The sequence below is a fragment of the Aedes albopictus genome, chromosome 3 (genome assembly GCF_035046485.1).
Source record: "Aedes albopictus strain Foshan chromosome 3, AalbF5, whole genome shotgun sequence".
In the NCBI taxonomy this organism is placed as follows: domain Eukaryota; kingdom Metazoa; phylum Arthropoda; class Insecta; order Diptera; family Culicidae; genus Aedes; species Aedes albopictus.
Genome location: NC_085138.1, coordinates 274,384,547 through 274,408,278, shown reverse-complemented (window position 1 = coordinate 274,408,278; position 23,732 = coordinate 274,384,547). Strand labels below are relative to the sequence as shown.

Genomic DNA, 23,732 nt, shown 5'->3' with positions numbered 1-23,732 from the left:
ATTGATTATTGCTATAACAACTGATTCTCATTAGGTCATGACAGATTGTGTATTATAAATAATATTTTCCAATATTCTTTAATGTAAACATACCCTTGAAGCTTTCCCTATTTCTCCTTTTCTTTACTTATACAAATGGCAATTGCTGTATATTTATTTAAACATTATTTCTTGTATGAACTACTCTCTCTCCTTAACGTAAGAAAAAAAAATCAACATATGCCCTCATTAGTTTCGACTTTCAATTAGTACAACGAAATGATTTCTTTTTTTTTTATTTATATCTGAATGGCTTCGCTTCAACACTCGATCCAATAATGCATCTAACATTTGATTCTCTGGTACTTCAGCAGCATCAGTAACCACTGTGCTTATAGAACGAGCAAGTGAATCTAAATACGATAAAACAGTATTAGAATGACAACCTTCAGTTACTAAAAATATGTTATACTTAGCTTTTCTCCTGGTTTTATCAGGAAATCGGCTTTCTTACCTCAGAATTTTGAATAATTCTCTTTTTTTCAGTTATGTATGTGTAAAATATCAGAGTCCTATGTTTACCATTGTCGTGCAATCTTGAATCCATACCGTTCCAATGTTTAGGTATATTTTGAAAATGATTGTTGTACCTAAACGAGACTTGAAAAATGTTATTTAATATATGTATGAATAAATATTCTTGTACCACTGTAAGAAATGGGTTGGAGATCAACTATCTTCCTTCAAATCGTGGTAGACTGGAGTTATTTCAGACTAAAACATGATTTCTTTTCCACATCCCTATACCGTAGATGGACTGAAGTACCACTTCCTTCATCTCATGATAGACCGGATTGCCAAACGGGCTGAGGTATATCTCCTTCATCTGGTCTTCTCTATTGCAGGCTAAAACATATAGTTTCCCTTGCGCATCCCTTTACCATAGATGAACTGAATTTCATTTCCTTCATCTTATAGTAGACCGGATTGCCAAATGGGCTGGGGCGAACCCCCTTCATTTGGTCTTATCTATTGCAGACTGAAACGTATAGTTTCCTTTGCACATCCCTTTATCATAGATGGACCGAAGAACCACTTCCTTCATCTCATGATAGACCGGATTGCCAAATGGACTGGGATGAACTAAAACTTTTAGTTTCCTTTGCGTTTCTCTTTATCATGGATGGACTGAAGTTTCACTTCCTCCATCTCATGATAAAACGGTATGATTCGTTTAATTCCTTCGGTTCTCTATTGAGCCGGACCGAATTTCAACGATCTCCCTACGTTCCTTTTTCAGAAATGGACCAGGATTAGATTTCCTCTTCATTTCATATGGAGTAGTAGACCGGAATTAGTATTCCCTTTACTCTCTTCTATTTACCCAGGAGCGGACCGGATGATCTGTTTCATTCCTTCATTCCATACTTGGAATGGACCGAATTTCCACAATCTCCCTTCGTTCCTTTAACAGAAACGGACCGAGATTTTCAAATCCCCTTCGTTCCATATGGAGATGTAGACCGGAATCAGTGTTCCCTTTACTCTCTGCTGATCAATTTGGAAATAATTCATAATAGAATACTCTTCTTCATTCGGCCTTTTACGGGATTTCTTCAATCCCCATATCATACTAAAATTCTATAAGCCTCTAGTGCTTCCCGTAAAAGCTTGAAACTTGGATCCCTCGAGAAATGATCTATCATAAGGACTAAGATTATTTTCAATTGAACTTGAACTTGGAAACATTTCTCTTTTCTGTAACTAGAAATATGTAAATAACTTTTTATCAATTCCAGATTGCAGGATCTAACTATTTTCTCCTTAAGTATTTTTATTTTTCATTTCGACTCTCATCGCTCAAGCATTATGGTTTCATTAACAGGTATAGATTTTGCATATTTCACAGAATAAGTTTGGTGAAAACCATTAGTGGGTCAAATACTCTATTTCGTTCGTTGAAACAAATTATATCCTTAGATTAAAAAAAATTATTTGGTCATAGATTGAAATTTCAAAATGGCTTTAGATAAAAAAAAACTTCTTAAAGAAATTAGCTAAAGTACCATGGTTTTACTCAATGTGTGTTAATTATTCATATTTTATTTAGCCGCCCATTTGATTGACATAAGAAACAAAAATTCACGCCCGAGCTTGCTGATTCACAAAAAAATAATATTCATATTACATCTAGTTCAGTCTTGTCTATTATTAATCTGTCAATATTTTTTTTTTATTTTCTTCAAACACATAAGTGCTGGCTTATCAAATTTTAGGCATTCTGATTTCCTTTATTTTTATTATGATTTATGAATTCACATTCAATTTACCAACGCACAGAAGTTACAAGAAGTTCTTACAATTATTCCATCTAACAATTGCCTCAAATAGATAGATAATGTATATCTAATAGTGCAGATTGGTTTGCATTACTAGTTACAGAAACGCTTGAATTACAGATCGATACATCCTTTAATAAATAAAATTTGGACATTATCATAAGTAAAATAAACCAATAAATAAAATTAAAATAAAACATCACAAACTAACCTTAAAACACGGTTTGTATTTCTGGAATAATTGTTACGTGCTTTCGTAACAGATTGTTTATAAACCCAATTCAAATGACTGATTTTTTTTTGAATTCTAATAGTACCTTATTTAATTGAGATACAAATTTTTAAAGTAACATGTAGAAAATATAAATTCATGAAAACTTGAATCATACATGGCTTCTCAATGCTAATAAAGGTAATGCTGTTTTAACAAGCACCTATTCAAACAAACAAAAGCATGACTGTTGTGATCAGCCTCAACTGAATGCACTTAAGGTGAAACGGCAAGAAATCCCATTGCAATTTTTCGTTCAAACCTTAGAGGCACGAATCTGACGAATGAAACATCGAACCAAGCCGCATTTGTTATCCTAGCTTTGCCCACTTGCAAAAAGAGGCAGCTTTTCCAAATCGAAAGCATTTGTTTACGAATTTTCAAGATTGGTGCTCTTGAAAACGTGAGTAGGGGACCTTTGTGGCAGCCATATTTGTATTCTCTGATCTTTCTCCTTATTGTCACTGAGATATCCACCTATCCACTTTTGCTCAGTATGAATCAAAGCAAACTCACTGTTTTTTTCATCTTAGTAACCATGTGCCCTCTGACAGCTTTGAAAAAGTTATTTGTAGGTACCCACCCAAATCCTTCAGAATAATGGCAAACCAAATTAAATATCGATTAGGCTGTACGTTCTGTTAAACGTTATGGAATTCATTTTTTTCGCAAATTTCCTTTTTATGCAAAAGCCTTTCCTCTCTATATGCCATCCAAAAATATTGAAATATTTGTGAATAACTAATTTTTTCGGCAGATTCTTTCCTAATCAGTATGTGTAGGCTATATATACAGTAAATTACATATTTACCCACCTGGTTTTTTACTATGATCAACATCCTTCCATATTTTCAATTGAACGCTAGAGTAACCACTATCAGGTCACAGGGCCAGGACCACTAATCATCATAGGACGTGAGAACGTGTCAGTAACCTGTTATGCTTGTTCGGCTGTACAATTCACTCGCATCCGATGGTTTACTCAAAACTTGGTCTGTCCATGGGTCACGCATAGAACAAAATGTATCACTGCTGCAAAAAAACCGTTTTATTATTGTTCACACTAATTGTAGCTAATACTCCCCTTCAATATGAAAATCTTCAAACAACATCATGAGATTTCGGTATCCCATCCTCGTCGCCAATGTAGAAGTTCAATAAAGTAGACTTTGCAGTTCAGATTACTAAACAATAATCATTTATTATTCTCATCCTCCTGTCATGCACTTCTCACAGCCTACTCCTATATATCCAACTTCACTATACTACAGTCTCCAGTTCCGCACTCTGCGTAGGGTCCGCAGATCGTCCTCCACTTGGTCGACCCACCTAGCTCGCTGCGCTCCACGTCTTCTTGTACCGGTCGGATGACTCTCGAGAACCATTTTAGTCGGGTTGCTATCCGACATCCTGATGACGTGACCCGCCCATCACGTATGGACGGTATGGACGATGGTTGGTTCTCTTAGCAGCTGATGCAGCTCGTGGTTTATTCGCCTTCTCCAAGTCCCGTCTTCCATCTGCACTCCGCCGTAGATGGTACGCAACACCTTCCGTTCGAAAACTCCAAGGGCGCGTTGGTCCTCTGCACGTAGGGTCCATGTTTCGTGCCCATAGAGGACGACCGGTCTAATCAGCGTTTTGTAGATGGTTAACTTCGTGTTACGGCGAACTTTGTTCGATCGTAGAGTTCTGCGGAGTCCAAAGTAAGCACGATTTCCTGCCACAATGCGCCTCTGAATTTCTCTGCTGGTGTCGTTGTCGGCGGTCACCAGTGAGCCCAAGTACACGAATTCTTCAACCGCCTCGATTTCATCACCGTCGATATGAATTCGGGGCGGCGGGCGCGGTGATTCCTCCCTGGAGCCCTTTGCCATCATGTACTTTGTTTTCGACACATTAATGACTAATCCGATTCGCCTGGCTTCACTCTTTAGTCGGATGTACGTTTCCGCCATCGTCTCAAATTTACGAGCAATAATATCAATATCATCGGCGAAACCAAGAAGCTGGACGGACTTCGTGAAAATCGTCCCACTCTTGTTTATCCCCGCTCTTCTTATTACACCCTCCAAAGCAATGTTGAACAGCAAGCACGAAAGACCATCACCTTGCCGTAACCCTCTGCGAGATTCGAAGGGACTCGAGAGTGTCCCTGATACTCGAACTACGCACATCACTCGATCCATCGTCGCCTTGATCAACCGTATCAGTTTATCCGGGAATCCGTATTCGTGCATAATCTGCCATAGCTGTTCTCGATCGATTGTATCATACACCGATTTGAAATCGATGAACAAGTGATGTGTGGGCCGATTTCAAACTCTCTTGCAATCGGTGATAGACGGCGGCATAAAATTTGAGAGAGTATATTGTAGGCAGCGCTCAGTAGTGTGATCGCGCGGTAGTTCCCGCAATCCAACTTGTCGCCCTTTTTGTAGATGGGACACACGATACCTTCCATCCATTCCTCCGGTAATACATCCTCCTCCCAAATCTTGGTAATGACCCAGTGTAGTGCTCTCACCAGTGCTTCTCCACCGTATTTTAGAAGCTCGCTTGGTAGTTGATTTGCTCCAGCGGCCTTGTTGTTTTTCAACCGGCCAACCTCCTCCTCAATCTCTTGAAGGTCAGGGGCCGGAAGTCTTTCGTCCTGTGCACATACTCCTAGATCTGTTACCACGCCACCTTCGGTACTTGCAACGTCGCCATTGAGGTGCTCATCGTAATGCTGCCGCCACCTCTCGACCACCTCACGCGCGCTCGTGAGAATATTCCCGTAATTATCTCGGCACATGTCGGCTTGTGGTTCAGCTTCTCGTAGAACTTTCGTGTGTCCTTAGCGCGGTACAGCTCTTCCATCGCTTCGCGATCTCGTTCTTCCTGCTGGCGCTTCTTCATCCGGAAGACTGAGTTCTGCCTGTTCCGTGCCTGTTTGTAACGTGCCTCATTCGCTCTCGTACGGTGTTGCAGCATTCTCGTCCATGCTGCATTCTTCTCGTTTTTCAACTGTTCACATTCCCGTCGTACCAGTCGTTTCTGTGATTCGGAGTCGTGAAGCCTAGTGCTGTAGCCGAGGTACCACCTATGGCGGATCGGATGTCCCTCCAGCCATCTTCAAGTGTAGCTGCGCCAAGCTGCTCTTCCGTTGGTAGGGCCACTGCTAACTGCTGCGCGTAGTCTTGAGCCACTTCTACGTTACGCAGCTGCTCGATGTTGAGTCGCGGCGTCCGACTTCGACGCGTGGTGATAACTGTCGAAAGTTTTGAGCGCATGCATACAGCTACTAAGTAGTGATCCTAATCTATATACACACTGCGGTATGTGCGGACATTGGTTATATCCGAGAAGAATTTACCGTCGATTAGAACGTGGTGGATTTGGTTTTCTGTTTGATGGTCGGGTGATCTCCAGCCCAGGTGGCTTTGTGGATATCTTTGCGGGGGAAAAAGGTGCTTCGGACTACCATACCACGGGAGGCTGCAAAGTTTACGCACCGCTGGCCGTTATCATTCGATACGGCGTGCAGGCTGTTTCGCCCGATTACCTGTCTGTACATTTCCTCCCTTCCTACCTGCGCGTTCATGTCGCCGACAACGATTTTCACGTCACGCGGCGAGCAACCATCGTATGTTTGCTCTAACTGCGCGTAGAACGCTTCTTTCTCGTCATCAGGTCTCCCTTCGTGTGGGCAGTGGACGTTGATGATGCTGTAGTTGAAGAAACGGCCCTTAACTCTTAACATGCACATCCTTGCGTTGATCGGCTGCCATCCGATCACACGTTGTCGCATCTTGCCCAGCACTATAAATCCTGTTCCCAGTTCATTAGTGGTGCCACAGCTTTGGTAGAAAGTAGCCGCTCGATGCCCGCTTTTCCACACTTTCTGTCCAGTCCAACAAAGTTCCTGCAACGCCACGATGTCGAAGTTGCGGAGATGTAGTTCGTCGTAAATTATCCTGTCACAACCTGCGAAACCTAGTGACTTGCAATTCCATGTTCCAAGTTTCCAATCATAGTCCTTATTTCGTCGCGTGGGTTTTTGCCGATTGTATCGAGTCGTATTTTCTCTTATGTTATTCGCAATGGGGATTTTTACGGGTGGCTTATTGGGCCTACGCCAACACTCCTGTCTCGCCGGAGGGTCATCGTGCCAGTTCTGTTTAACGTCCCAACCAACACTGGGACGACCACGCTGATGGGGCTACCACCTTGGATCTAGCTGGGCGTGGTGCAGCGTTTCTTATTCAGCCGCTGGATGCCAGAACAGACGCTGTTTGAGCCGCACCTCCTTGGTGAACAGACACTCGGATCGTACCTCCTCAATCTAGCTGAAGTCAGAAGGACAACAGTGCCCAGGCTGCACTACCAGCTAAGCACACAACTCTTAGCTGGCGGTCTTTGTTATCGTTTGACCCGTGGAAGCATGAGGTAGGAACTTGTGAGGATCAGAGCTATGTTAGACGCTCTCCTTATCGTCTCACCGTTTTGCAGCCCATAAATAGATCAAGCAAGTTTTTATTTGCTAATTTATTACTAAAGTGCTTATGTTTGTTGAATTAGATATTCACGATGTATGCATACATGGCTACTGTTGTAAGCTACTACAGCATTCAAAAGCTTAATCGGATATTTGTCAGTGTTTTCCAGAACCTTGTAGTTTTCCCACGCTGCTGCAAAATCAGTGTGAACAGCTTCAATTGTTTGCTCGAACGAACGAGCCAAACCTTCGCCGGTGTGTTCACAATACTCATCAACGTGATACTTCAAAATGTGTAGTTTTGGAGCGATAGGTAGATTGGCCAATACCCAACTGTTGCAAAATTTATCAATAGACGTCTGGTATTTTTGTTTCAAATCAGTACTGAAACACTTGTCCAAAACATCTTGCAGATTTTCTAATTAAGAAAAGTGGAAGCGCAAGCCTGCATTTTTCAGAGCTGCACGTTTTGCAACAAGGTTTCGGCAGTAACGTCCGGTGAAGCTGAATTGGACATGTCGTAATGCATTTGCTGCAGCGACCCATGCTTCAGCGGCTTTGTAATTTTCGGTTGCAACGTGATCGTAAATAGCGTTCGTTAATCCCAGAAGCAAATGTAGCGATGGCGGTGGACACCCATGTACAATCTTTTTGCTTTCTGTACCGCAGAGAACAGGATGGTCAACGCAATTGAAGAATTGCTTCGCATCCTTTTCTTTCCCTCCTGCTGCCAGCCAGAGATCTGCAAACTTTTTCACGGATCCGATTGTACGGGCGGCTCCTCTTGCAGTTCCCAACGAATTCTTGTACACAGTGCAATATGCACATGGGTGGGATAACTGTTCGCCGTTACTCCAGCCAGCACGTTGATAACACTAGTTTACAGCATTTTTGAACTCGGTAAGCTGATGATCATTTTCGGTGTAGAATCATGCCCTGAGTTCGAAAACGCGAAGGAAAAAAATTACAGTAGAGCGGAAATTTTTTCGACTTTCCATACAAGGTTGATGATTTGAAATCGAGTTTTGTTCTATTTTTAAGCAAAGTCGCTCACTTCACTCATCTCATTCACCGTAATTAATGCTCCGATTGAGCTGAATTTTTTACTGTAATTCGTCTACATATGACATGTCAAATAAACGTTGAGAAAGAAATTTTAAATTGTGCTTTTCTTATTCAAAAAAATACATTTCTTCATATATTTTTGGAAAATTTGCTAAAATTTAAGGAGATCGTCCCCAAAACTCGCCAATATATTGAGTTTCATCAATCTGACGCAAAACCTGCATTTAGATGGTCGAATGGTATTCTATTCAGCTTTTAATTTATGGAAAAAGATTTAAAATTGGTTGAAAAAACGCAAGATATTTTAATTTTAGTTAATTGCATGTTTTAAAATGTTAAAAAAACTTAATATTAAGCTAAAACTCAAAAACTGTTCTACTTAAAAAAATTTGGAGCACGGTTTTGAAATCAGCGCTAAATTATGCTTCAAAAATTTTGGTCGTTGACAGAAGTTCACGACTTTCGTTTTATTTTGTAAACTAGTGTAACCTTCAAATTACCTGAAAAAAAACATATACGTTAAGTAGGTTCTTTAATATTCGATAACGGTCGTCTTACTCGCTACGATTGCTTCTATCTCATTGAGCTGCAGTTGATTGACCCATATTTCTCTTATATTTTCAAAATTCTCTTGTACTTTTGGCGCTAACGCAATAACAAAAGTGCGACGAACGCCGGAGTCTTTGAACTTCGCTGCTTCACCATCACCCCCTTCGACATTTAAGGTGATCTTCAACGAGTCTTACCCTCCGTCGATTCCAATTTTGAACCGGAGCTGCCCTAGATTACGACTCGCCTTTATATAGTTGATGAGTCCTGATACACTTTTGCACACCACTACTGGTCGTGGTGTCAATGACCGCAACTTTCCTTTGACATACACCACACAGCAAAAAAATTCTTGTGATATCACATCACTTCCGCTGCACAAAACTCGCGTCGTAAAAATGATGTACATATTACATCCTTTCTACACAGAAAATTAGCCGCCGTAGCTTGAAAGTGAGTCTAGCAATTGCAAGAGCAATTGCTAGAACCGGAACGATAGATGATTCATATATAAGTAAAATATTGGCACGGATTCGTACACTGATCCGCTGATTGTGAGGCATATCTCTTGCCTCTCGGCTATTTCACCGAGTTACAAGGAAGGTGATGAATATGATACTGCTTCTATAAGTATCTGCTGGAATGGGTTTGTTGACACTTCCCGTTGCCAAGCAAGGTGTACATGGTGAGTGTAATAATTGTTGGAAAACAATGTATCCGGGTGAGATTACGTTTGAAAATGGATACATCGCCAGAAATTACGCGCTTGGATATTACAAAATTATTTGCTGTGCATGCTCAGAAGTTTGACTTCAAAAAAGTCGTCAAGTTCATGAAGTCGACTGCGAAGCGCTGGTTCCAGTCTCGGGTGTATCGCTTTCCGGTTACCTCTACGAAGATTTTTGGCCAACTTTATCGTCTGTTGAAAATTTAACATACAGCACATTGAACATTCTCATTTCAATTTGGAATACACTTACCTTTTTCATACTCAAGTTCAAATCCGCCTTGATCGCCAGCATCTCATCCTGGGAATACTCCTTGATACTTGCACCATGCTTCTCTGAACCTGATTTCACAATTAGCAGCCGGGATCGCTTCTCTCGCTCAATGGAAAACGACAAGCTTCCATCTCCGGTAGACAGCTTTTTCCTTATGATTTTGGCTGCAAATTGATCGTGGAAATCTTCGGATAGTTTCGAAATGTTCTGAAGCTTAGTTTGTCGTGAGCATTTGTGAGCTTTTCCCGGAGCTGTTGCAGATAGACATTTTTGACAAATTTTCACGGACACTTTTCTTGGCTTCGAGATTTTTTTTTTTTTTGGCCGCTTAGGAAAAATAGTTTCCCTAGCAACTTAGCAGAGGTTGCAAGTATTGTGGTCGGAGGTACTTCTTGTCTTCAATGGTTGGAGCTTCGTGTAGTCGTAGACATGGAAATCGCGTGGAATCTGTCCTTTCAAGCAACGATAAATTACTGCGTAGCAACTTAAACATAGGACTTTCGGATAAATTGTATCATGTTCACTATATTGTGGAATAAAATATTCCACAATGGTTGGCTTCAACGTTTCGTGGATGGGTTTTGAAGTTGTGGCCTTCCTGAAGCACAAAAGGCAGACTTTTCTACGATTTTCTTCATGGCTTCTCATGACTTCGAACTGTTTGCACCCGCTCCACTTCAAAACGAAACTTGAAATGAAAAAGCAAACTTTCTAGTCAGCCGTCTTAGATTAACATTTAGTCGATTTTGCCTTATGGTTATACATGAAACTTATCTTACAACAAGTAGTCATTTCTTGAAACAGGTTGGCTATAGAAGGTGTTAAAAAGTTCACTATATGCAGTATTTGAATACAGCATAGCTTACACCAATATCACAATTAACACTATATACTCAAAATATCAGTAAGATATACGATAATTAGCGGATGCAGTAAACGCGCGGGTATTCAGCAAGACGATGCTGGGAAGGACTGGTAGAGAAACTAATAACTGGTGAAATTGATCGTAGAATTCTGTGCTGAGAAGCAGGCTTTCTCCCAGTGGGGGCGTAACGCCAGAAAAATGGAGAAGATATTCGAAACAAAATCTGATTTCAGTTAAGACCTGGTGAAAAGAAATGGAAAATGGACCGTATTCTAGTGTTTAGTTATCGGATTAATTGCGACCATAGTCGTTGTATGAGAAAGTACATACCCGTTTCCGTAAAAATCTTCAAACTCGATTTATTCGAGTTTTCACCGATAGAATATTTTGAACCAAAGCTTTTTTGAAAGCTTAGACCTGAAACTGAAACTCAATGAAAAAAAAACTTAGGTTCATTCAAGTTCGATAATATTGCCGTTCCTGGTATGCGTGCGGCGGTATATGTCTTGTATCCATTATTGAATCAAACAGACCCTATTCTGATGACATACGGTGAAAATATGCGTAACAATTACGAATTTACTTCAAAATTATCATGTAAATTAACATGTAAATTGTTTCACTAAAACTCCTCAAATGCACAGTAGAGTGGGTCATCGTTTATATGGAAAAATGAAAAAATCAATAGTATCTCATCCGATCAAAGCTTTTTTTGATCCCATTATCCCATTTCAGGACCCAAATAAGTGTGCAAAATTTGGGCACGATCGGTTATGTCTACGTTTTGCGCATCGCATTTGATGTTTGTATGGGGTTTTACATGTGAAAACATACTTTTTTGCATTTCTCTCATAACAAGCTCGAATTTTTCTAAAACCATGCAACCGATAAAGTGAAAACATAGCCTAGGGTGTTCTGAAAAACTTTGTCGAAGCCCACGAAGTGATGCTTATGAAAAAAGTTATAGCGTTGGCATTGCTTGGCAAAACAGCATGATTTTGTTGCTATTGTTATTCCTTTACATGTTAAAACATAAACACATGCATGCGGTTCGCTGATTAGAACTATTTTCACAAGCATCGGATCGCTGTGCGGTCTTCAACAAAGTTTTTAAAAACATGCTAGGCTATCATTTTACAGTAACGGTTAAAAAGTTTCAGACCAACTTTTTCAACTTATGACAAAAATGCAAAAAGTGTGTTGTCCCATACAAAATCCCATACAAATTTCAATTTCAATGCGCAAAGTGTAGACGCAACCGATCGTGCAGAAATTTTGCACAGGAGCGATTCCAAGCAACAGCATCAAAATAAGGAAAATTTTTAATTCATGATTTTCTATTGAACTGAAACTTTGCACAGTTTTTCAGTTCCATCTAAATCGCCATTTTTCGATATCAAATTTTTATTTAGAGCCACGACTAACTTTTCAAAAGGGTGTATGTGAAAATGGTTCAAAAATATTCAAAAATATGCACAGCAAAAACGGATTGTTCGATTGTTATGAATTTTTCAGCAAAGTTAGATAGCTAAATGGTGATTTCTAAGAAAATATACACTGTGAAAAAAAATCTATTTTATCATTGAAAAACATCATTTTTGTCACAAAAACTCAAATATCTCAAAACCCTATATTTTTACCAACTTGAATTTTTTAGGGAAAACGGTCCATTGTATTAGCAATCTACCATAAAAATTTGGTGATGGTAAACTAATAAACAAAAAAGTTATAACATTTCAAAAATTTCACAATTTTTACATTTAGTAAAAAAAAATTTTCTGAGTAAATTATTTCGGCCGGGAATCACGATTTGATGCTGATTTTATTGTTCAGCAAAGTTAGATAACTAAATGGCGATTCCTAAGAAAATATACACTGTGAAAAAAATCTTTTTTAACATTAAAAAATATCATTTTTGTCACAAAAACTCAAATATCTCAAAACCCTATCTTTTTACCAACGTAATTTTTTAGAGAAAACGGTCCATTGTATTAGCAATCTACCATGAAAATAAACAAAAAAGTTATGACAATTCAAACATTTCACAATTTTCACATTTAGTAATAATTTTTTTTTGTGTAAATTATTTCGGCCGGAAATTGAAGTTTGATGCTGATTTTATTGTTAATGGCCTTGCGTGAGTAAAACAAGTTGTTTTTATTATATATTATATATACATATAATATAATATACTATGTACCGTAATGTTCCGATTTTATCACGCCCTCCGCGCATTAGTCGTTTATTCATTAATTTGCTGTTACATTTGAGGACAAGTGTTTTCCCTCTTCTTCAAGATGAATGTTGAAAGCGTGTTTTGCAACGTTAAAAATATTGAAATGGGTATAGATGTTGAAGAATATTACAGGGCATTTTTGAAAAGGGGCGTAATTAAATTGTTTAAACAGATGTCGCTGATGGCAATTTCTCAGTTGTTGTCGTTTTCGAACTTCCTGCGCCCTGCTTTACCGATGATATACAGATGGCTCGTTTGTCAAATTCTAGACGGCAGGACGTGCAAATGCGTAATTTTGTACACAATGTGGACATTTGGGCATAACCAGTCTCTTTCAGTTTATCTATGGTGCTTTCGGTGAGATTTCGTAACTCTTTTGAACATTTTCTTTCATCAAACGGTCTACAAGAGAGCGTTGAGTTGAAGACCTTTGAGAAAGCGACTGTTCATCTTGTTCGTTAGATTATAATAAACAAAATCACTTATTAATTTTAACTTACTTGTTTGGTGTTGGTGGCTGAAGAAAAAAAAATACTATACAATTTTTAATATTCATAGCGGTAGTATTTTTTTGTTTTTTTCGTGAGCATTGTCAGGTATGCATACAGACAAACAAACGTAACACTGGCGAAATTTTCATTGACCACGCCTTCAACGATCATTTTGAATCTTGGTTGTGGCTTTCATAACAAGAGCGCCCATCGTTTTTCTTTGCGTTTGACGTTTCACATTAGCGCCTTCTGATGACGATATTGCACAACGCAGTGTTTCGTGAAACATTTCCACCAGGTGGTGATAGTGTGAACTGGGCGATGAATTTTCACTAAAATTGTTCTAGGCGTTTCGTCTGTTTGTCTGTGGTATGTACCTCTTATGCATTTGTTGTTGTTGAAGTTACTCGCATTCTTCCGATCATAAAGTCTGTTCTCTACACACTTAATTTTGATTACCGCACCGAGTTCGGTAATTTTTTGACGAGATTAAAACTGCTGAGCACCGAACTCGTTCAGCAAAAATGCATTGTTTACCTTTTCCATACGATTTTGACAGTTGTTTTACTGAGCCTCAGTAAAATCGATTACCGAAACTACCGAGATCGTACTGCTGTTATAATCTCGTCAAAAAAGTACCGAACAGGCAATTCAGAAATAAGTGTGTAAGAGGGATTTTTTTTGCGGATAAACTAGACGTATACGCGTATAAAAAAACTTTTATTATACAGCTTTTGTCTTAAAAATAAATTCAATTCCATTTTTCTTATAATCAACAGCTTTTCAACACTATCAAGGGATTTTTTCACCAGTCACGTACAATAAAAAGTATGACAATCTCAATATTTTTGATCACAACACTGGATCGCGTCTAAGTTTCAAATAGATACTATAGTAATTACGAATAATCAAACTAAAGTATCATGAAAACAACTTGTTTAATTCAGGCGGTAGCCTTTACAATAAAATCAGCATCAAAATATAATTCTCGAAATAATTTACACAGAAAAAAATTTTTTTTTGTTACTAAATGTAAAAATTGTGAAATGTTTGAAATGTCATAACTTTTTTGTTTATCAGTTTACCATCACCATTTTTATGGTATGGTTATGGTATTTTATGGTAGATAGCTGATATAATGGGCCATTTCCCCTAAAAAATTGAAGTTGGTAAAAAGATAGGGTTTTGAGATATTTGAGTTTTTGTGACAAATATCATATTTTTTCAAAGTAGAAAAAGAAATTTTTTACGGTGTATATTTTCTAAGGAATCATCATTTAGTTATCTAACTTTGCTGAAAAATTTATAACAATCGAACAATCCGTTTTTGCTGTACAGCTTTTAGAATATTTTAGAACTATTTTCGCATACACCCTTTTGAAAAGTTAGTCGTGAGTGAATATGAAGGTTTAATATCAAAAAATGGCGATTTATATGAAATTGAAAAACTGTGCAAAGTTTCAGATATTTTTGAAATGGTCGCTCAGGATCGACTGACATGACTCCGTGGAATTCCTCACAGATACTCAGGACCCGAAACGGAACCAAAAAAGCTTTGATCTGAGAAAACGATTCCGATGACCCACACTAATGCACAGGTATGCAAGACGACATACACTTCACAGTCACATACAATATTCACTCCAAAATCGTTGAAATAATAATTGTAAAAAACTTAAATGCCTTATTGCAATGAAAAATGTTCAATAAAGAAGCATTTGGCAGCCAATCTCTTAACATTCATCTAGAACGCTTAAAATAGGTGGTGTCCAAAATACCTTGCATGTTTTCTACTGTTAATATATTTTGGTCATCTGACGAACTACATGGGGATGCTGTGCGATTGCATACTTGGAGGCGTATTCTGTGGGTCTGGCGATATTTGCTCGATTTTAACAAAAACTGTAATAGTTATCAAAATAGGTGCCTGTTAAGCGGAGAAATTTGATTATTTGCAAGAAAATATTTGTTAATTTATGCTATTTCCATGATTTAGCAGTACACATGGCTAAACATTGAGAAAATTGCCCTGTCCAAATTATATATACCTACCTGAGGGTGTCCAAAACATATATGTATTCGGTGTCCAAAATGCAATTCTAACAGGCGATTGGAAATTGTGATTTTCTCAGTTAAAAATGCTTTCGTTAAGGTTTTTGTCACCAAGAACGGAAAGTACAATCATATTATAAGCGTATTAGTAACTTTGCAAAATAATCAATTGTTTTCTAAGGAAGCTAGGGGACAATTTTTCCAACGTTGTCCTCAGTCTGTTCAAAATACATGAATTACCCTACTCCGTTTGACTGTAACTTCTTACCAAACAAATGTGACCATAGAAAACCACTGGATTTATCGACTTTTTGTGCATGACAAATTTGATATGGGCGAATTTTTTTTGGCTGCAGTTTCTGGAGCCCATGGTAAACCTAGCTTTCACTGAGATCGAAGTGTGCCGTGATTGAAAATGATCAAGTTTTTTCACGCTTATCAATTTTCATCATGAACATGAAAAACAATTCAAGGTATTTTTTTTGTTTTATCTGTTTAATGAGATTTTCAGCCCTGGGATCGTTCATCTCGGGAACAAGGAATTACATAATCTCGGAAGATTGGTGAAATAAAATGGACCGATCGGAGAAGTATTTCTTGCATCTGCAATTCTATATCCGTCATTGATCCGGTCAGGGCTACAAAACGGTGAGTCTGGTCCTCACAAGTTCCTACCTCATGCTTTCACGAGTCAAGCGATGACAAAGACCGCGAGTTGTGCGCTATGTAAGTATTGCAACCTGGACACTGTTGTCCTTCTGACTTCAGCTAGATTTAGGAAGCATGTCTGTTCACCAAAAAGGTGCGGCTCAAATAGCATCTGTTCTGGTATTCAGCGGCTGAGTATGAAATGCTCCTCCACGGTGGATAGGGGGACCCTAGGCCAAGAACCGTTTCCCAAAAACCGTTACAGAAACCGAGAATGAACTATTACGAACTGATTCAACGGCAACGACTTGTAGCGTGATAAAACGGACAGACATCGGAACTTGGAATGTAATAATCCTATCCCAGCAGTATAAACTAACAGCCAATTGAAAATACCGTATAAAGATTGAGATCTTATGACTGAGCTAAGTCAATTGGTCGAACTTTGGAGGACACAGATTGGCGTCTGGTCAAATTCTGCTATACTCTGGCCTACGAGGTGAACACGCTCCTCGCTACTGTGGAGTTGGTTTCCTGCTCAGCGCTCACGGACAGGCTGTGCTCATGAGGTGGGAATCTGTTAATGAGAGATTAATTGTAACCCGATTCAGATAACGAATTCGAAACCTTACCATGATCCAGTGTTACGCGCCAACCGATGCTGCCGAATTGCAAGACAAAGAGGACTTTTACAGTCAACTGAATGCTGTCATGGATAAGATTCCAAAAGGTAATATCAAGATCCTCATGGACGACTTCAACACGAAGGTTGGTTCCAGCAACTCGAGTTATAAGCACGCCATCAGACGTCATGGTCTCAGAGAAATGAGCGAGAACGGAGAGCTGTTTGTAGAGTTTTGTGGCAACATTTACTTGGTGATTGGGGAATCGCTCTTTCCTCATCGACCAGTGCACAAGGTGCTTGGGTGTCACGTGATAGCGTCACGGAAAATCAAACCGACCACATCTGCATCAGCCGGAAATGGAGACGGATCCTTCTTTATGTGCGGAATAAACGACATTGCTGTCGAGGTCCTCCATTTCCATGTACCGGTATCACTTAAACTTTAATTTCCGGATCCACCACTGCGGAAACACTAGCTTCCTGAACTACTATTTCTTTTTCCTTCAGAAGCACCACTGCGATCCTTATTCTAGCGCATCAAAGTCCAAACTGAAGAGCTTTTCGTTTTGCTCTCACTGACTACCATCTCCACTACTCGAAGCTTCCAAAAGCTCACACCACTCTCCAAACTCAGCACATCGGCACTGTACTAAAATCCCACAATTTAGAACAGTATGCTCTTACACTGAAACAATTGAGACAATGTTATGTTTATATATATTTTTTTTAGTTCATTCTGGTATAATGTCAACCTGGACGATATTATTACTACATCCGCCTTCACCTCTACTCTAATTATAAACCTCTATCAAATAATTAAACAAATTATATTCTCAATCTATCATCCCGTCTAAACTAAGTTGTTATAAAACAAGCAATTTGGATAATTATTACTTCGAGGAAAATGGCAAATCTGTGTAATATGGAGGAAACATCAATCTGAATTTATTGATATTTCCGTGTACACTGAAAAATATTTAAACCCAAAGAATAAGTTCTAAAAACTCAAATTTGGCTAAACAGCTAATAGTTTTTACTCAGCATTGGGTTGTTTTCTCCCTCACCCCACACGAATGTTGTCAAAAACGAAGAGAGAAGCACCGACATATCCGTGCGGCTCCGTGGAAGAAGCCAAATTTGGGTTATCTTGACTAAACCCAAATTTGCGTCAAATAAGGCCTCCGCTGGGTGAAAATAACTTACCACTGGGTGAAAATTTTTGCAGCGATCAAATGAGATTTACCTAGTGACCACTATCGCTGTTTGACGCAAATTTGAGTAATTCCACGGAGGTGCGGGATTGTGTCAAAAGAACTTAAATTTGGGTTGATTTGTAGTTCCGTGTATAATTGATTTATTTCATTTTTTTTAATTAGTTGTGTATATTTTTTAAAAGTGTATAAATGTTCGAATAATTTCAAATAGTGATAACAATTCCGCACCTAACCGACCTCATTTTATTATTTATTTATATATATTTTTTTACCGTGTACGAATGTTCGAATAATCTAAAATAGAGATACCAATTCCACACCTAGCCTCAATGTTGGCTTAAGCACGATTTCACTAAACTGACATTTGTGCAGTGCCGTGTTTACAGAATGAGAACTCGTTTCAATGGCTTCTTACAGAGAAAATAGGTAGAGATGTAGTATTGCAGCGGATTTAGTTTAGTTTGAAAATTATACTCGAATGGATTGCAGTACCTAAGTTGTACTACAAAGTCCGACTGGACTATCTTACTCTATCTTCGAACGGTTGCCTGAGTCAAGGTACTTACAAGTGTATTGATTGATTGTGGATAAATGATGAATTGAATTGTAGTTCTTGAGTGTTCACTCATGGTTAGATTCCTAGCTGTAAAGTAACGGTCGATCCAATCTAAAAAAAAAAAATAAGAATATTATAATGAAGCGAAAGCTGTGATGAACTGTTTTATTTTCAGTATGAGAAAATAAAGTTTATTTTAGTTGTATCAATTGTTAGTAATGGATACAATTGATTGTCCTCATTTTAGGAAAGCCACAAGAACAACAACGAGAGATGCTACATTGGCTAAGGAGCTGGAAGTGGAGAAGAAGCGTAATGCGTCGTTGGTCGAAAAGCTGAGAAAGGCCAAATCCGATAACAAGCGACTGGAAAAATCTATGGGTGAAGGTAGTTTCGTTCGCCTTCATTCCACTATGAGAGAGGACAACATCGGAAATGAACACAACTCAGTGCTCATGTCTTCAATGAGCAACCTATCGTTTGCATCCCTAAATGTCCCAGAGTGCAAACCTGTCGATGGGGAGGAAGATATTGACCGCAAATCTTTCGAGCAGTGGTTACATATGCTGGAAGCATCAATGCAGTTGGCTGGCGTAATGGATGAGGTCACAAAAATGAATATTTTTACGATCAAGGCAGGAGCAAAATTGCTAGACGTCTTGGAAGGTACAGTCTCCCAGCCTTCGTTTCCGAATGTGGACACTTTCCCATATGCGAATGCAATTCATCGACTGAATGCATTTTTTGGGTCGCGTGATTACATTTTCATGCAGAGGCAGAAATTGAGGTCACTGACGCAGAGCGTAGGAGAGACTGACGTGAAATACGTAAAGCGCGTTATTGCAGTAGCGAAACTATGTGACTACAGCGAGGGTAGATTGGTGGAACCAGTGGCCGAAACAATTCAACTGCACGCACTGAACCGTAAGGTCCGGGAGACAGGAAGGAAAATACTTCGAAAGGGAGGCTCTATTGCGGATCTGCTTGACAAAGTGCGTACTGTGGAGATAGATCAATTGAATGAAGATCTGTTCGCTAAAAATCATCGCCCAACTGAGACCCCGGCGGTGGCAGCAGTATCTTCTTCGGTGGCAAGATTCCACGACAGCAAAAACATCGGATACGGAAACGCGGGTAACATCGGATACGGTAACGCGAGAAACAGTGGATATGGAAATGGAGGACCTCGACAGTGTGCATTAAAATTACGGAGTGAAAATTATATCTAGCTTAAATATCTTGATGTTCTGAATGTATAGAAAGTTTGTGTTTTCGGCAAAAGTGTGTAATACTTCAAGAACTATTGGGGAATAAAACATATTTTAATGTTGCCCAGCATTTTAGATACCCGAGAGACAAACTTCCCCAAAAAAGGAAACTTCTTTGAGGTGAATGTTTTGATACAATATGTCTTGACACAATTGTATTTACTTACATTAACAATACCAATACCACAGACAAACAGACATACTACTCAAATCGAAATCATCGCACGATTTAACGGTCATTTTGAAAATATAGTGTGGTTCGGACTGTGCTCGCATGTGTCATGGTGGCGCTGCTGTGCCTACATCACCTCTCAATTTTGGAGAGAAATGAACGCGACGCCGATCAATGTTTACATAAAATGACTCAATCATGAACCTTCATTCATGTTTCATGAATGGATGACGGCACGGGGGAGTCGTCACCTGCAAAATTTTTACATCGAGCCGAGGGAAACCACACCTGCAAATGAATGCTTCGGATTGAGCATTATAGAGGGTGCTAGTGAGATGCCAAACGATGTTTTTGAATCAATTTTCTTCTAAGTAATATGTCTGTTTGTCTGTGCCAATACTTCCTATTTGGTGGATAATTTATTTCTGAATTGACTCACCAGGTAGCGCTAATGTAGGTGCAAAGATTATACATACATTTATAACATTTGTAACGTTGATGTCTCATTTAAAAAAAATCGACGTTAATATCTTTGGCTGAATTACTCATATGAATGTAACTTTTCTATATCAATAATCTTTGTTTGGAAATTATTTCACTAGATGGCGCTTTTGTACAATAAGTTTTTTTCTTTGATATCTCAGTTCAACGATAAGATATAATTATATTGTTTTCTGCAAAGACTTTCGTCTAGCTAAATATGTATTGCCCGTAATTATTGGAGCGAAATTCTCCTACCAGGTGGCGATGGGGTGAATCTTGAAAAAAAAGCCTGGTTGATCCCTACCAGAATTTCTAACGGCATTTTCCTACAAATTCTTCCGGAGATTCAGGAATTTCTAAAGGATTCCCTCATGATGCCTTGAAGGATGTTCCAGTTGTTGCTTCAGGAGTTCTACAGAATTGACACAAATTATTCCATCGACAATTGCTCCAGGGATACCCATATGATTCCGAGATTCCGAAATTTCTAAAAGAACTCCTCCCGGGATTTGTTTGCAGAAATTAACACAGGGATTCTTTCAGTCATTCCTCTCGAGATTGCTCCATGAATTTATCTAGGAAAGCTTGAAATTCCTCCGATTTTTTTTTTCAGGAATTCCACCCAGGATTGTTTCAGGAACTCATCAGGATCCTGAGATAGAAAAAGTTTTATGCTCATCAGCTCCACCTAGTGGGGGGATATCAAATCAAACGACTTTTGCGAAGACACCAACTCTATAAGTTATCAGGATCTTGTGATATGGGAGATGTTAAATTCATCAGTGTTACGTCTGTTTATCTGTGATGTCTGTTTTGGGTTCATTCAAATAATACGTAACGCCAAATTTGCAAATTTTAGTACTTCCCCCTATCACAAGCATCAAGTTTTGATTAGGAAATTATGAAATTTTGTAAAAAGCGTAACACAGCGCTAAACTTTCTTGCTCTCCCATAGCGTTACGTAATATTTGAACGAACCTTTTTGGGCCGACAGACATATGTGTATGTTTACTCATCTATAGAAGTGCGATTTACCCTATTGTTATGTACGCCTTCTCCGCTTGCTTAGGTACGTTCCACTGTATTTATTAGAGACACTTTGAATGCTCTCTAGCGCCGCCTAGCGGAAATTTCTCGATCTAAATTTTTCGTCACTAAATAGGCATTGACTTACCCAATATCTTTGCTGAAAACATCACTCTTTTAAAAAATAAGGATCACGAGATACGCGAGAATATATGTTGGGGTCCAATGGACCCCAGGGTCCCAAAACGGACCTTTATTTTAGGTATCCTGTTGAGGGTTAATTGACCAAGACGACGAGAAAATACGGCATGAGAATCACATAGCATAGCATAGCACGGATACTTATACAAATCTTGGTTGAAGTTGAATATATCTTTTGACATTGCTAATGTCGCTGCTATTATGCATGGTAAGAAAAAATATCGCGCATAGATGTGCGCTAACAGATATGCATGGTTGCATTTAATCATTTCGGTGTCTTCTGCGCGGTCAATATTCAGCTGGATACATATACGGACCGATTTGATATGAAGCTCAAAAAGAACGTGGGGTATCGAGCGATTTTCTTTTTACCTGACCGGTAAGCAGTTCGTGGTTCGGACAGATTCTGAAGCCAACGAATTCATCTTTGGAGAGGGTATCAAGTCCAGCAAACGTTCCGTTTCGCGAGCAGAAGCATGGGCGTTGAGATTACAAGCCTATGATTTCGTAGTGAAAAGAATCCCAGGTGACTTGAACGTAGCTGACGCTCTCTCAAGGCTCATTTCGAAATCTCAGGTTGACGAGCCGTTTGAGGAAGATGATGAGAAACATCTGCTATATTCGTTAGACGTGGGATCAATGAACATCACCTGGCAAGACATACAGCTTGAATCTGAGAATGATGAGGAGTTGAACAACGTACGAGCTGCTATTCGATCGGGAGCTTGGCCAAAGGACTTCGTTCGCTATGAATCGCAATCAAAGGATTTGCGCCTGTTGGGCCCACTTTTGTTCAAGGAGGACAAAATCGTACTCCCGTTTGTGCTACGCATTAAGGCTATGCAAGAAGCTCACCAAGGCCACATCGGATGTCCAGCGATGAAACGGATCCTCAGGGATTATTTTTGGTGGCCCGGAATCAGCGCAGATGTCGAAAAATTTGTGAAGCAATGCGAAACTTGTGCAGTAATTTCCAGAAAAAATCCACCCATTCCGCTTTCCAGTCGTCAACTTCCGGATGGCCCGTGGGAGATTTTGCAGGTGGACTTTCTCACAGTGCAAGGTTGCGGCCACGGCGAGTTCATGGTACTGGTGGATACTTACTCGCGTTACATTTCGGTTGCTGAAATGAAATCAACGGATGCCACGAGTACAAATGATGCTTTGAGCAAAGTGTTCTTTACATGGGGATTGCCACTAATTTTACAAAGTGATAACGGTCCGCCTTTCCAGAGCGCAGAATTTATCGAGTGCTGGGAATCAAAAGGGGTTAAAGTTAGGAAATCTATTCCTTTGTGTCCCCAAACCAACGGCGCTGTGGAGCGCCAAAATCAAGGCATTACAAAAGCCTTGATGGCTGCGAAGCTGGATGGTGTTAGTTGGAGGAAAGCACTTCAAGAGTATGTGCATTTCCACAACACAATGAAGCCACATTCAAGACTTGGCATAACGCCTTTTGAGCTGCTAGTTGGACGACGATACAGAGGAATGTTCCCGGCACTTTGGGACTCTAAGGAAGGTACAACAGACAGAGAAGATGTGCGAGAAAAGGATGCGACGTCAAAACTGCAGAGCAAACTTTACGCAGATTCGCGCAGGGGCGCAAAATCTTCTGATATAAACGCCGGAGATTATGTACTGCTGGCAGTACCTCGAAAGAACAAGCTGGATCCAATTTACTCAGCAGAACGGTATATCGTCCTCTCCAGAGATGGAGCGAAGGTTGTGGTAAGGAGCGAACGAGGTGTTCAATACACGCGCAATGTTCGGGACCTCAAGCGAGCACCAGTTTTAGCGAGCGGAATTGATGACCCTACAGTGTCAGAGCCAGATGAACAAATACCAGATGGAGATCCAGAGTAATTCCACGGAAGTGCTACAATGGTCTCATTGATAAGGCCTCCGCTGGGTGAAAATAACTTACCACTGGGTGAAAATTTTTGCAGCTCGTACGTTGTTCAACTCCTCATCATTCTCAGATTCAAGCTGTATGTCTTGCCAGGTGATGTTCATTGATCCCACGTCTAACGAATATAGCAGATGTTTCTCATCATCTTCCTCAAACGGCTCGTCAACCTGAGATTTCGAAATGAGCCTTGAGAGAGCGTCAGCTACGTTCAAGTCACCTGGGATTCTTTTCACTACGAAATCATAGGCTTGTAATCTCAACGCCCATGCTTCTGCTCGCGAAACGGAACGTTTGCTGGACTT

The 23,732-nt window shown here is 39.6% G+C and overlaps 2 protein-coding genes across 2 annotated transcripts; one reads left to right on the top strand and one right to left on the bottom strand.

The window, feature by feature from the left end:
• Window positions 1–5,630: 5,630 nt before the first annotated feature.
• On the bottom strand, window positions 5,631–6,784 carry LOC134291161 (uncharacterized). The gene has a single exon (XM_062858536.1). It carries the CDS (start codon window positions 6,380–6,382, stop codon window positions 5,954–5,956), a length of 429 nt encoding a protein of 142 aa, XP_062714520.1. The 5' UTR covers window positions 6,383–6,784; the 3' UTR covers window positions 5,631–5,953.
• Window positions 6,785–18,192: 11,408 nt separating this feature from the next.
• On the top strand, window positions 18,193–19,673 carry LOC134291159 (uncharacterized). The gene is made up of 2 exons (XM_062858534.1): window positions 18,193–18,373; window positions 18,619–19,673. Exon 2 carries the CDS (start codon window positions 18,749–18,751, stop codon window positions 19,598–19,600), a length of 852 nt encoding a protein of 283 aa, XP_062714518.1. The 5' UTR covers window positions 18,193–18,373; window positions 18,619–18,748; the 3' UTR covers window positions 19,601–19,673.
• The last annotated feature ends 4,059 nt before the right edge of the window (window positions 19,674–23,732 follow it).

Coding starts and splice junctions, on each gene's coding strand:
- LOC134291159 (XM_062858534.1), top strand. CDS start 18,749: ATGGGTGAAGGTAGTTTCGTTCGCCTTCATTCCACTATGAGAGAGGAC.
- LOC134291161 (XM_062858536.1), bottom strand. CDS start 6,382: ATGCGACAACGTGTGATCGGATGGCAGCCGATCAACGCAAGGATGTGC.